This window comes from Siniperca chuatsi, linkage group LG19, assembly GCF_020085105.1.
Source record: "Siniperca chuatsi isolate FFG_IHB_CAS linkage group LG19, ASM2008510v1, whole genome shotgun sequence".
NCBI classification, from domain to species: Eukaryota; Metazoa; Chordata; class Actinopteri; order Centrarchiformes; family Sinipercidae; genus Siniperca; species Siniperca chuatsi.
The window spans coordinates 26,884,982-26,900,304 of NC_058060.1; the positions used below are offsets into that span (position 1 = coordinate 26,884,982).

The 15,323-nt window shown below is 42.8% G+C and overlaps 1 protein-coding gene across 1 annotated transcript in view; it reads right to left on the reverse strand.

Annotated features, from left to right (window-relative positions):
* Positions 1-1,777: 1,777 nt before the first annotated feature.
* gcm2 (glial cells missing transcription factor 2) overlaps positions 1,778-15,323 on the reverse strand; it is a 14,075-nt gene continuing 529 nt past the window's right edge. The window contains exons 2-8 of the mRNA XM_044177304.1: positions 8,029-8,092; positions 6,247-6,435; positions 6,058-6,170; positions 5,121-5,246; positions 4,776-5,032; positions 3,923-4,160; positions 1,778-3,744 (exon numbers count right to left, since the gene is read on the reverse strand). Coding sequence (XP_044033239.1) covers positions 3,430-3,744; positions 3,923-4,160; positions 4,776-5,032; positions 5,121-5,246; positions 6,058-6,170; positions 6,247-6,435; positions 8,029-8,092 — 1,302 coding nt within the window. The 3' untranslated portion in view covers positions 1,778-3,429. The remainder of the gene's footprint in view (positions 3,745-3,922; positions 4,161-4,775; positions 5,033-5,120; positions 5,247-6,057; positions 6,171-6,246; positions 6,436-8,028; positions 8,093-15,323) is intronic.

Sequence of the window (15,323 nt, forward strand, 5' to 3'; positions counted from 1 at the left end):
ACCCTTTGTGTTTGTTGCAGTGTGTCGGGATCAGAGTGGGTGGCTCACCTCTGAACACTGAACATAATTACGTACTGATGGATGTTAATGTAAACTGAAGGGAAGGTAACGAGTGAGGCGAGGAAAAGGGCAAAGGAATGAGTGATTTTAATGGAAGGTAGTGAAAGAGAGGAGGAGGAAAGAGAGCCAGTTTGAGGGTTTTAAAGGTTCACAGTGAGGACAGCAGAGTGATTCCTGTCCTGACGCGTTCTTGTCAAAACAACATTTATTACTCATACAGACTGAAACCAGCCGACATCCAAACACCAGCTCTTTGATCCGCTGCTGCAGGAGTCTCACTCTGAGGCTCCGGACCCAGGAGGGAACGCGGGTTCACCTCTGGACGGTTTTGAACCAGAACACCGCTAGAGGGGCCTCGGTGGTACCCATGTGATTTTATATCAACGTCATGTGTTTGTTTGACACATGAACATTTCAGCACAGCAGGAGTCTTAAAGGAGCAGCCCAACACAAACCCTCCAGATCTCAGTCTGGATCTCAGTTTCATCCAGCAGTGATGTGACGTAGAGAAGGTCTGGGTCACACTTGCCAGGTGCTCTCACTCACCTGAAGCCAGATATTTACTTGAAACATGTTCCATGCTTCAGCTGGACACTCATCTGGTGTTCTCACCTGGGCCTGGATTCTCACCTGTTCAGCTGGAGACTCATCCTCACCTGGCTTTTAACGATTACTGCTAGCAATTAGCATTAGTGGTTTGCCGGCTAATATAGGTGTTAGCAATTAGCACCAGTGATTAGCATAAGTGGTTAGTGTTAGCGATTTTACAGTAAAACTATAAAATAACACCACACATTTATGATAACCGTTGATAACTGTGAATTACTATAAACAGTGTTTTGTGTATTTGAAACTGTGTAAAAGTAAAGAATATTGCTAACAGACAGGCAGTAAGCTAGCAGAGGGCTAGCTAAACTACCTGAGTCAAACAGTAAATACAGTTAAAGGGGTGATATGAGGTTTTCAGCCTGTAAAACATTAGTGAGAAAATTGTGTAGAAAATACAGAGTTGTGCTCATACATGAAAATGAAAATATGTTTATAATAAAATATGTTTAATGTGGTTTTTGTTGTTTAGTTAAGGTGCGGTGTCCACATGTAAATGTTATGTAGTCTGTGTTTAAAGAGAAGTCTGATGCCAGTTTATGCCATGTTTGTTAAGGTTTTTACAGCCCAGTTCACAGATGATATGAACAGTGTTGCTGACTATCATCATGAATATGTTTTGCACAGGTAACCCTGTAACTAAATGTGTTGCACCAGTCTGGACCGCAGAGTGTTTCATTCTGAGCCTGTAACAAACATTCAATCCCTGTTTTTAAAATTTCTACAAAATGTGCTAATGTCGACTGTGTTTAGTTAATTATTTGTCCACAATGGGATGTGAACTCTTTATCAAACTAAAAGGGAGACTTCAGTGAAAAATACATGTAAAATCTTTCATGTTTACTCTCAAACTAAAGATATAATTTCTTTTACTTAAAATCTACATTTTACAGTGTTGTTGGATCAAAAAGAGAAGAACACGTGTTGTGACCGTACAGGTTTATTTTACCAACTGCAGCTGCTGCTTTCTTGTAAGCTGTTAACATACATAAGGGATGTTACAAAATGACATTGTTTAAATTCTCTTTCTGCATCTTTTTGTTAAAGTCATCAGTGTAGTTCTATATCTGCTTTATCTGTTTACTCTGAATAAATAAAACAGACAGCAAGAGTCTGTACAACAGTTCGTTTAATGTGAGACTTCAGTTCAGTTCAGACAGACACATTTTGACATATTTTCATGTCACAGATCTCTTCAGTCAACAACTGATTTACTCAGTTTGTTTGTTCTTTCATTCAGCATCAGAGACGGTCCAGTTCAGTTTCATACTGTAGGTAAGTCTAACCGGTTTACTGACAATAAATAACCCAAACGACAGAAACATCCATGAAGATAAATCCCACAGGTTCAATAAACTGTCTGAATCCAGTGACATTTTAAAAACATCTTTGAAGAAAATCTAATATTTAATATTCTTAATTAATCAGATCAGAAACAGGGAGGCTTCTTACTAAAATATGTTCAAATATAAAACAGAGGACATTAGAAATAAAGATCAGGTTATTTCTGAGGTAATTTATGGTTTAACATTATCTCAAAATAACTGAATCCTGAGCTTGAAGGTTCAACAGTTTAGCCAAACATTCCCAAAACAAAGTTCACTTACTTGCTGTTGATGAAGCTTTCAGCCACATCTCATGGTCTACCTCAGCATACAGAGTTGCTCAGTTGCAAATGGGGATGGTTTAGTTTGTTATCACATGACCAAAAGTCTTACTTCTGAGGACTCTAAAGGAAGTGACGCAACTCACTCACATGGTAACATGCATCTGACTGCAGAGACCATCTCCACATCTCCACCCCATATTCGACCATCTGTACCCATTAGGCGATTTCTTCATTTTTAACCCCCAACACACCATTCCTGATTAAAAGAAACAGAACTTTTAATCAAGAATGGACAGACTCTTACATGTTCAACCTTCCCACAGGCTAACAACGGGGATGGCATCCCCCAAAAGTCCACATTTAAGTCATGTGACATTTTATGACAATTGCAATTCCATTCACTGAGGAAGGCCATGAGATGTGGCTGAAAGCTCCAGAAACACCAAGTAAGTTGGGCCTTTTGTTGTGGATTTTTGGCCAATCCTGGTTTTTAAGATCCCAGTTAAATTTAATTCCAATCTTGTGTAAAAAGTTCAGACGTTTTTTCCTGAAAGGGGCGCTAGAGGAAAGCTAGAGTGTCAGAGATGGAAAAGGATCTTCCTTAGGGAACAAGAAAGTACTCCATGAATGTCTTCAGAAACTTTCTCATGGGCCAAAGTTTTGGTTTAGTTAGAATCTAGTCCTGAAGATCCATATCCTCTCAGCTTCTGAACCGTCCAGTCGTAGCAGTATTTCAATACGTAATTCAGTAGTTATTGTTCTAAACAGTTTGTGGTAGATCAAGTATCTGTTTTGGCAGTAGCAATTGTTGTACTTGTAGTTGTAGTATCAGTAATCATAGTAACAGCAATGGAGGTAGTGCTGCATCATTTGTCGTCATAGCAGTACGTGTTGGGGTAGGCGTAGCAGTAGTCGTGGTAACAGTACTTGTGGTTATGGCGTTGGGGCTAGTGCTGTGTCAGTAGTCATTGTAGTGGTACATGTTGGGGTAGGTGTAGCAGTAGTCGTAGTAACAGTAAATATGGTTATGGCATTGGGGGTAGTGCTGCGTCAGTAGTCATAGCGGCACGTGTTGGGATAGGCGTAGCAGTAGTCATGGTAACAGTAGTCGTGGTAACAGTAGTTGTGGTTATGGCATTGGGGGTAGTGCTGTGTCAGTAGTCGTCGTAGCGGTACGTGTTGGGGTAGGCGTAACGGTAGTCGTAGCTGTCGGCCCGCTCTGTTTTGGTCTGCAGAGGTTCTGGCTGAAATGATAGAGACTTGATGACTCCGCCCGACTCCTCCATCACCTTCACCTCAGTGGAGTACGAGGAGGGGGAGGCATCGTCCATCAGGGAAGAGCAGCTGGGGAGGCCTGGAGGTTTCGGTGGGGCGCAGGGCTGGTAGGATGGGAGGCCGGCCGGAGGTTTAGGACACGACTGGTAGGAAGGGAGTGCTGCAGGAGGCTTTGGACAGGGCTGATAGGAGACCTGAGTAGAAGGATCAGTAGGAGGAGGATCAGTACTGGTATTAATGTGAAAGTAACAGTAAGGATCAGTCCCTCTTAGTTATTGTTGCTACACCTGTCAAGCTATTCAGTGGAGGATGATAACAGAATCCCTCAGATCCAAGGTCTGCATTTGGACCCTCCTGATGAACTCAACTCACCTTGGTTGTCGTGGTAATGATAGTTTGCAGCGCTGCAGGGGACCCTGGGGCGTTGCTGGGGTAACGGCAGGGGTACTCGGTGCTGTAATAGTGGTGATTGTCACCGTAGGGGGCGGAGCTCTTCAGCAGGTCCTTCCAGCCTGCAGGAGACTTCGTCTGGGGATCAAAGGAGGAGGAGGAGGAGAGAGGAGCCGACGATGAAGAGGAGGAGGAGGAGGAACCCAGGACGGGGGCCACCCTGCACACAAACCAGGATGAAGAGCAAACTATAATATTAGAGAATTACGAAGAAGTTAAACACATAATCCATCTGAAAGCAACACAGCTGCAGCTGCCAAATTCAGGAAGGACAGCTGGCAAAACTAGCCCCATCATTAGGGCACGGCATCTGACTATAATTACATTTGTGTATTCCATTAAATTAATGTGTTGCTTAGATGTATTCTTATGGCGTGTATGACAATTTTAGCCTTATTCTTTCAGCTGCAACCCGAGCGGTGTGAAATTGACTTGGGAGCAAATTAAAAATAAATATAAAAACATAATTCAAAGCGGTAAATAGGCTTACTTTCATATCTTATAAGTGAAGTGAACCACTGTCGTAACCCTGAAAACATAGGGTTAAACCTGAAGTTACCTCGCTAACCCCAAATCCTGCTTTGTAGTACAGGCCTCTGAATCTGGTTTGGACCTGTTTACAATGCCAAGATATGGTTTTAACCTGTTAAGGATCTGGTTTAAACCTTTGTAGAAGTCCATGATCTAAAGCTGTTTACGATCTAAACCGGTTGAGAATCTGGTTTAGATCTGTTTACATTGGCAGGATCTGGTTTAGAGTAGGTGTGAAGCTGACCTGGGGTCACAGAGGTCAGAGGTCATGGGATACGAAGGCGAGGTCAGGTATCCTTGAAACTCATAGCTGGGCCGGCCCATGTAAAGCCTGGGATTGGCTGGTTTCTGAAGTGTGGGCGGGGCCTCCCCTAGTGCATTGTGGGGATTGTAGTAGGGCTCTGGGCTCTGGAATGCTGGGTAATGCTGCGGGAAATTCGGCTCGATGAAAGAGATTCTGTCTGATGGATCGACGCACGAGAGGAGGGCAGGGCCCAGAGCCTGAAACAGTAAACAACAAATAAACAATAAACAAACAATAAACAACACCAACACTAACAAACAGCTGTTGTTGTTTGTTGTTTTCGACCTGTGTTTCGATGAGTCGTCTCTTGGGTGTGAACGGCGGCGAGCTGACTCGTCTCTTCACTGAACTTCTTCTGGCTTCAGTCTCGGACTTGGACTCTGGTCTGGGATGATCATGGACTCCTTTAGCCTGAAAGACCACAAGAAGTTTAAACTTCCAGGATCTGGCTTAGATTTATTTAGACTTTCAGAATCTGGTTTAAACCTGTCAATGCCTCTTTAATCTGTATATGCTTTGATCCGATTTAAATGTGTTTAGCTTTCCAGGATATGGTTTAGAACTGTTTACACTGACAGAATCCAGTTTAAACCTTTCCAGACATCAGGATGTGGTTGAAACAGGTTCATACTGCTTGAAAAAATGTAGTTGTCCAGGATCTGTTTTTTACTTGTATACACTTTCAGGATTTGGTTTAGCCCTGTTTAGATTGTCAGAATCTGGTTTTTACCCATTCAGACTACCAGTATCTGGTTAAAACGTGTTAACATTACTAGGCTCTTGTTTAGACCCATTTAGACTGCCAGGACTTTGTTTAAATCTGTTCAGAATCTCAGGACCTAGTTGGACCTGGACCTGGTCAAATCGGTTTATGCTTTTAGGATCCCCATTTAGACATCCAGGATCTGGTTCACAGTGTCACAATCTAGATTTAACCTGTTCAGACTGTCTGGACCTTGTTTACATATTCTTATGCTTTTATCTGATTCAGATCTGCTTAACTGCCTGTATCTTTAAGCTTTAAGGATCTGGTTTAGACCCGTTTAGACTGCAAAAATCTGGTTCAAACCTAGTAAGATGTCCAAGTACTGGTTTACCATTCACGTTTGGTATGAATTTTTAGATTGTTGAGCATGTTTTACTCAGTTAGCATGTTTAGCATGTTAGCCTGTGTGTGTTTGTTGTCTGAGCTGATGAATCAGTAAAGGGTAAAGGTGGTGACCTGGAAGAAGATGGCCTTTCCGTCAACTCTCCAGAAGTTGGTGACGGGGTAACCGCTGTGACCGCGACACGGCAGCAGCTCCAGAGTGGCGTTACAGCTCGGACACAGCTTCTCTGAAACACAAAGAGTCCGGTCAGGTAAATATGGACACAGATGGAGGATACCTGAACAGGTTCTGGTTTTTCTTACTCTGCTGTTTCTGCCGTGCCTTGTCACAGATGGCGGGGCGGAGCTGCAGTCTGGACCCGTCGGGCAGCGTGCAGCCTCGAGAACAGACCACCACGCCTAGACACGACTTCTTCAGGATCTGACAGTTGTGATTGTTGGTGTTTCTCATCGCCCAGCCGGAAAGATGTCTCTGAGCGTTCTTATCTTCACCTAAAAACAAGCCAACAGTTAGCTGAAACAGTTAGCTTAATGTGTCTTTTTCACGTTTTCAGCCACAAAACAACCAGTTAGCTGATGACTTGTTAACTTCTTCCCATCTCTTCAGCTGGGAAACAAATAACATGTCTGAAGATGGATGCAACTGATGAGTTATCTTAAAGACGCGTCATCTTGAACTGATGAATTAGCTTAATCTTGACCGTTCATATCTTCAGATAAAAACAAACAACAACCAACAGTTAGTCATTACATTTATTTAGCTGACGCTTTTATCCAAAGCGACTTACAATAAGTGCATTCAATGTGGATGCAATCCAAAAATTGCAAGAATCATGGTACTATCAACTTCATCAAATGTGTGAGTATTTTTATTAGTTTTATTTTTTTAGCTGAAGATAGATGTAGCAAATGTCTTGTTAGTGTTGAGTTATCTTTAACTGACAAGTTAGCTTGAATTGATGAGTTAAGTAGTTTTAGTTTAAATTAAGTAGATTAAACAGAGCTATCTTAATGTCTCTGCATTCTTTTCTTCAGCTGGGAATAAATAATCAACCAACCAACAGTTAGCTTAAAGTGATAATTAAACATAAACTGTCAAACAAGTTTTGTGACGACTAATGAATCTTAAAATGATAAGTAATCTTTAAAAAATGAGTTAGCTTGATAAACAAAACTAATGAGTAGCTGGGTAATGAGTTGGATTAAACTGTTGAGTTAGCTTAATGTCTGAGCATTCTTTTCTTCACTAACCAACTAACCAACAGTTAGCTGAAACTAGCTACTTGTTAGCTTGGTAAGGAGTTAGCTTAATAAATTAGCATAAACTGCTGAATTAGTTTAGTCCTGAGTAAACTGATCCATCTTAAAATGATCTTAAAGCTATCTTAGTGATGAGTTAGCCTGGAGAGTTGATGAACTAAATTAAACTGATGAGTCATCTTTAACTGATACCGATACGTTTTAATTAGCTTAGATGAGTTAGCTTAGTTAAACTAAGTTAGCTCACAGCAAATAGTTGGGTGGTTCCCAAGCTGAGGGTCGGGGTAAATCTGAGGGGTCATGAGGTGATTAACGAGAGAAAGAAGAAGAAATAATGTTCTGCTGCTCAAATATAGATTCTTTTCTTCCTTTATCTCCAAACTTCTACAATCCTGCCTTTTCATTGTGAAATACTGCAAAGTTTTACCCACAACTCACAAGGCAGAAGCATATTCAACCTGTGATGATACTGCTATGTCACACTGCACACTGTGACATCACACTGCACACTGTGACATCACACTGCACACTGTGACATCACTATGAACACATATTAAATCAATAACTTGTATTCACAGTTACGAAAAACTAAATATTAGCTAGTTACTGTGTCGTGCTGTTTATATGTAATAAAGTATATAATAAAGTTTAATCTCAATCTGACAGTAACTACAGAAGGATAATCAATAATCGGTCACACCGATCATATGTTTGATATCGATACACTGAGGACAGCTGTGTTTCTGTCTCTCTGCTCAAACTGATTTCATCAGGAAACTTTATGAGATGAAATGTTTTCATGTTGAATGTGTGAAAGTTTCTCACCGCTGTAGATGAAGCGAACGTAACCGTCTGTCCACTCCTGGAACGGGTCGAACTGCTTCGTGTCCTGCAGACAGACAGGCAGACAGGCAGACAGACAGGCAGGCAGACAGACAGGCAGACAGACAGGCAGACAGAGAGGCAGACAGGCAGAGAGACAGGCAGGCAGAGAAACAGGCAGACAGACAGGCAGGCAGACAAACAGACAGACAGAGAGACAGGCAGAGAGACAGGCAGACAGACAGGCAGGCAGACAGACAGACAGACAGAGAGACAGGCAGAGAGACAGGCAGAGAGACAGGCAGGCAGACAGACAGGCAGAGAGACAGGCAGACAGAGAGGCAGACAGGCAGAGAGACAGGCAGGCAGAGAAACAGGCAGACAGACAGGCAGGCAGACAGACAGACAGACAGAGAGACAGGCAGAGAGACAGGCAGACAGACAGGCAGGCAGACAGACAGGCAGAGAGACAGGCAGACAGACAGGCAGACAGACAGAGAGACAGGCAGAGAGACAGGCAGGCAGAGAGACAGACAGACAGACAGGCAGAGAGACAGGCAGGCAGACAGACAGGCAGGCAGAGAGACAGGCAGACAGACAGGCAGACAGACAGAGAGACAGGCAGGCAGAGAGACAGGCAGACAGACAGGCAGAGAGACAGACAGACAGACAGGCAGGCAGACAGGCAGGCAGACAGAGAGACAGGCAGAGAGACAGGCAGGCAGACAGAGAGACAGACAGGCAGACAGACAGGCAAGCAGAGAGACAGGCAGACAGAGAGACAGACAGGCAGACAGACAGGTTAGTCAGTTGACCAGCTGACCTCCTGATTGGTTGGTTGGTGTGTTAGACGTTGACTTCAGTCTGAATCTGAGCTTAAAGTTCAAACTGTCTCATTAAACGTCTTTAAGCATTTTAGCGCCCCAATGCTAACTCTGCTAACTCTGCTAACTCTGCTAAGTCTGCTAACTCTGCTAACTCTGCTAAGTCTGCTAAGTCTGCTAACTCTGCTAAGTCTGCTAACTCTGCTAACTCTGCTAAGTCTGCTAACTCTGCTAACTCTGCTAACTCTGCTAACTCTGCTAAGTCTGCTAACTCTGCTAACTCTGCTAAGTCTGCTAACTCTGCTAAGTCTGCTAACTCTGCTAAGTCTGCTAACTCTGCTAAGTCTGCTAACTCTGCAGACAGTCGATCGTCATGTTGAAGGAGAGGAAACAGCAGCAGGACGTCACAGAGAAACGTGGAGTTTGAATTAAAAACATGTTGCTGAACTCGTATAAAAACATCAGCGATCAATACTTCGCCTTCGTGTGTTCAATAAAAACATCAGCGATCAATACTTCGTGTTCAAACAGAATGAGAACAAACTGTTTCCTGCTCGGAGCCGAACTTTAGATTTAAAGCCGTCGCAGGTGACGAGAAAACTGAGCAGCTCCAGACACACACACCTGTGACACACACACACTCACACACACACCTGTGCCACACTGACGCCACGTTACACACACACACACACACACACACACACACACACACACACACACACACACACACACACACACACACACATCACACACACACACACACACACACACACACACACACACACACACACACACACCTGTGACACACACACACACTCACACACACACACTGACACACACACACTCACACACACTCACAGACACACTCACACACACACACACACACACACACAGTCACACACACACACACACACACACACACACACACTCACACACACACACTCACACACACTCCTACACACACTCACACACACTCACACACACTCACACACACACACACACACAGTGTGTCAGTGTGTGTGTGTGTGTGTTTCTGAAGGTCACTTCCTGCTGATACATTTATAGATCGACATGTTGTGTGAATAAACTTCTTTCGCTTCAGTTTAAGAACTTAAAGTCGATCGTCTTTAAACAGAAACAACTGTTGTTATTATTGTTATTATTCGTTCTTCTGCAGCTTATTTTCTTCATTTTCTGAGACTAACTGAAGATTGAACAACAGCTGGTATCATGTCTTAGATAAGAACCAATCAGAGATATTGATCAGCTGGTCGACCTGATGTCTGCTTTCACTGAAAACACAAACATCAAAACCAGTTTTTAGTGTTTGAGCAACAACAGAGAAGAGTCGAGTCAGCTGCTTCACACACACACACACACTCACACACACAGAGTCACACACACACACACACACACACACACACACACACACACACACACACACACACACACACACACACACACACACACACACACAGTCACACACACACACACACACACACACACACACACACACACACACACACACACACACACACACACACACACACACACACACACACAGAGTCACACACACACACACACACACACAGAGTCACACACACACACACACACACACACACAGAGTCACACACACACACACACACAGAGTCACACACACACACACACACACACACAGAGTCACACACACACACACACACACACACAGAGTCACACACACACACACACACACACACACAGAGTCACACACACACACACACACACACAGAGTCACACACACACACACACACACTCACACACACACAGTCACACACACACACACACAGAGTCACACACACACACACACACACACACACACACACACACACACACACACTCACACAGAGTCACACACACACACACACACACACACACACACACACAGAGTCACACACACACACACACAGAGTCACACACACACACACACACACACACACACAGAGTCACACACACACACACACACACACACACACACACACACACACACACACACACACACACACACACACACACACACACACACACAGACACACACACACACACTCACACACACACACACACACACACACACACACACACACACACACACACACACACACACAGAGTCACACACACACACACACACACACTCACACAGAGTCACACACACACACACACACACACACACTCACACAGAGTCACACACACACACACACACACTCACACAGAGTCACACACACACACACACACACACACACACACACACACAGAGTCACACACACACACACACACACACACACACACACACACACACACACACACACACACACACACTCACACAGAGTCACACACACACACACACACACACACTCACACAGAGTCACACACACACACACACACACACACACACACACACTCACACAGAGTCACACACACACACACACACACACACACACACTCACACACACACACACACACACACACACACACACACACACACACACACACACACACACACACACACACACTCACACACACACACACTCACACACACACACACTCACACACTCTCACACACACACTCACACACATGTTTCTTTAATATATTGATTTGTCAGACTGGACTGAGTCGCTGGATGTTTCTCTGATGGCTCATTAATATTTAAGGCCTGAGTCTTTGCTCGGCCTCCACTGATGAACCCTGAGCGCAGGTCGGCGGTTCGATGCCCGGCTCCCGCAGCTCGCCGCCATCAGTGTGTGTGTGTGTGTGTGTGTCCCAGTAACAACATGATGTAACTGCGGTTCTCACACTTGTGTCCAGTTGCTGACGAGCTTTGTTCAACACTGAGAACTCTGCACGCAGCCAGAGAAGCAGAAGTCCGAGCGGACCGGACTGTTTCATTCAGCGGCCGCACGTTTCAAAGTCCGTCCTGCACAACACGCAACACACGGTGTGTGTGTCCAGCACGTTGTTCTAACGCTAACACACACATTCAGGATGATCACACACACATTCAGGATGATCACACACACATTCAGGATGATCACACACACATTCAGGATGATCACACACACATTCAGGATGATCACACACACATTCAGGATGATGGCACATTCCCAGCAGCTTTTAAAATACTGAAGTGAACTGAAACCCCGGAGGCAGTGAAGTTTCTCCTGCAGGCCGCCGGATCAGCTGGATCAGCTGGATCAGATGGATCAGCTGGATCAGATGGATCGGATGGATCAGCTGGATCAGATGGATCAGCTGGATCAGCTGGATCAGCCGGATCAGCTGGATCAGATGGATCGGATGGATCAGCTGGATCAGATGGATCGGATGGATCAGCTGGATCAGATGGATCGGATGGATCAGCTGGATCGGATGGATCAGCTGGATCGGACGGATCAGATGGATCAGCTGGATCAGCTGGATCAGATGGATCAGATGGATCAGCTGGATCAGATGGATCAGCCGGATCAGCTGGATCAGCTGGACCAGCTGGATCAGCTGGATCAGATGGATCAGCTGGATCGGATGGATCGGATGGATCGGATGGATCAGCTGGATCGGACGGATCAGCTGGATCGGACGGATCAGCTGGATCAGCTGGATCAGCTGGATCAGATGGATCAGATGGATCAGATGGATCAGCTGGATCAGATGGACCAGCTGGATCAGATGGATCAGCTGGATCAGATGGATCAGATGGATCAGATGGATCAGCTGGATCAGATGGATCAGATGGATCAGATGGATCAGCTGGATCAGCTGGACCAGCTGGATCAGCTGGATCAGATGGATCAGCTGGATCAGCTGGATCAGATGGATCAGATGGATCAGATGGATCAGATGGATCAGATGGATCAGCTGGATCAGCTGGACCAGCTGGATCAGCTGGATCAGCTGGATCAGCAGGAAGTTTCTCAGCTGTGATGCTGATGAGGACAGAGCGCAGACCGGAAGCATCGCTGTGATTTACTGTAACGAACAGCTGCACATGTTGCTGCAGTAACGTATTTCATTTCTTCTGTTTTATCATCACTGCAGCCCCGGAGCTTCCTCTGTTTCACCTTTTGGTTCTAATTTCTGATTCATTCGTGTTACAGATGCTTTCAGTAAAGTGAAACTGTGCGACAGTATTTATGTGGAAAACCAGTCAGTCACGTGATGCTGCCTGTTGTCAGTGTTTCAGGTCAGTGTGTGAATGAAATGTGTGTTTCTGAATGAGACGTGTTGAGATCAGCTGTTCGGCCAACATTCATGCTGCTGATGAAAATGTGTTTTCGGTGTTGAACAAAGCTCGTTAGCAACTGGAGAAAACTGTAAAGTGAAATGATCAGCTGATGAAAGGAGCGGGAAACAGCTGACTCTTTACCTTTTACATGAAGTGAACCAGCAGCTTGTTCGGAACTGAATCTGTGGTTTTCAGATCTGAACAGTTTAACCAAAAGTGAGAAGATATTACTGTTTGTGTTAGAAACAAACCAAACTTCAGCCATTAAATCTTTGAATCTACATTCCTCTAATGACCCCATGTTATGATCCTCTAACATGATATATAACCGTGATGCTGTGATGAAAGCGTGACCTTTTTTAGATTAAATATCTTAGAGACAGTTTACATTCCTGACATGAAGCTGTGAAACAACATCTATAACACGATGCGTAGGGAGCTAACATTTACAGAAAATATGACTCAATTAATAAATAGGAAAATAAGATGGGACATTTTGCGATTGTCTAAAATACTCAAAAATTGTACAGAGTTTGGCTGGAGGTTATAATTCGTAATTTCCTACTACGGCTGGATTTGGTTAAATATCATAGAATTGACTGTTTTTATGCAGAACAACTAAATAAAATAAAATTATATATAAAACTAATTTAACATTTAATAAAACAGATAAATAAAATAAAAAGATTATTATGATCTAAGATAATGACAAACCTGACAGTGAGGAGAAGCTTTAAAACAACTCTTAGATCATAATATACAGAAATAACATTTAAAGGAAATATATTTGGACAGCTAATTTTGTGATTTTCTTAAATAGTCAAAAACTTGTACAGAGTTTGGTTTGGTTTGTCTATAATTTATCTGGGAATTTGGGGTTTGATGATATTAAAAGGAGTTTATATACAGGCTGACTGTGGCGCTTCTTAGACCAAAGAATTGACTGATTTTATGCAAAGAACTAAATAAGTTCAAATAAATTGCTTTAGTTTCCAAAAGATTTACACACCTGATAGTGTGGAGAAATATTTCAAACATAACTGATGACATGACATTTGCAGGGATTATGATTGAACAGCTAAATTGTTAAATGAAACATGAAATGTTGTGATTTCTTTAAATAGTCAGAAAAGGGTACAGAGTTTGGTTGGAGGCTAAAGTCCATCATTTCTGCTGGAAGAGTTTGTCTAAATATTTGCTTTTATTTGTTGTTGTACTTGATTGTAATTTTTAGGAGTCTCAGTTTGTTACAGATTTTAGAAACACTAATATCAAGAGTCCAGATTCAAAATACAGAAACATATTTAGAAGAATATAATTATAGTTAATTGAACAGCGAAAAGGATAAATAAGATGTGACGCTTTGAGATTTTCTTAAATACCTAAAAAAACATGTAGAGTTTGGTTGGAGTTTTGGTTATTTAATGCTAAATGAGTTTTATATAAAGTCATTTTTAGGAGACAGTTTATTTTAATCAGGATTTCAGAAACAATTATGGATAATAGCCTGCAACCAAACTCTGTGCAGTTTTCTGGACTCTTTCGTACATCGTGGTCTAAATGTTGCTTTAAATCTTCTCCCCTGTCAGGTGTGGCATCACTTTAGATCATAATTTTATTTTATTTGAATGTTTCGGTTTTTTCCTAACATCAGTGCCTGAAAGTCAACTTCTCTGTTAGAGAAATGATGAACCAAAGCCTCAAACCAAACTCTGTACAAATTTCTGAGTATTTAGGAAAATAATGTCACAGTTTATTTATTCATTTAACTGTTCGGATATATTTTCTGTATGTTAATTAAATAATTTTGATTATTATTAATATGAATAAATATGACAATCGGGCTGTCTGTAAACTCCTTTCATGTCAGAGAAACTACAGCCTCGGACCAAACTCTGTACAACTTTTACAGTATTTAAGAAAGTCACAAAATAGAATAGAGTCTTTTCATATGAAATGTGTTTCTGTATTTTCCGTAAATATTTTTAAAGCTTCGCGTCGCTGTCAGAGCCGGAGGCTTGTAGCTTCAACCAAACTCTGTACAACATTTCGAGCATTTAAGAAAACGTTTGTTCGTGTTCCGTTAAATGTCCTTTGTTCTCTTTCTGATCCGATGCGGTGCAAATCTTTTCGATTCAAAATCCTTTTTGATTGAATGATTTCGTCTTTGCTCAGTTGTAAAATATGAATCGATTTATTAACTTTGTATCGACAACCCGAA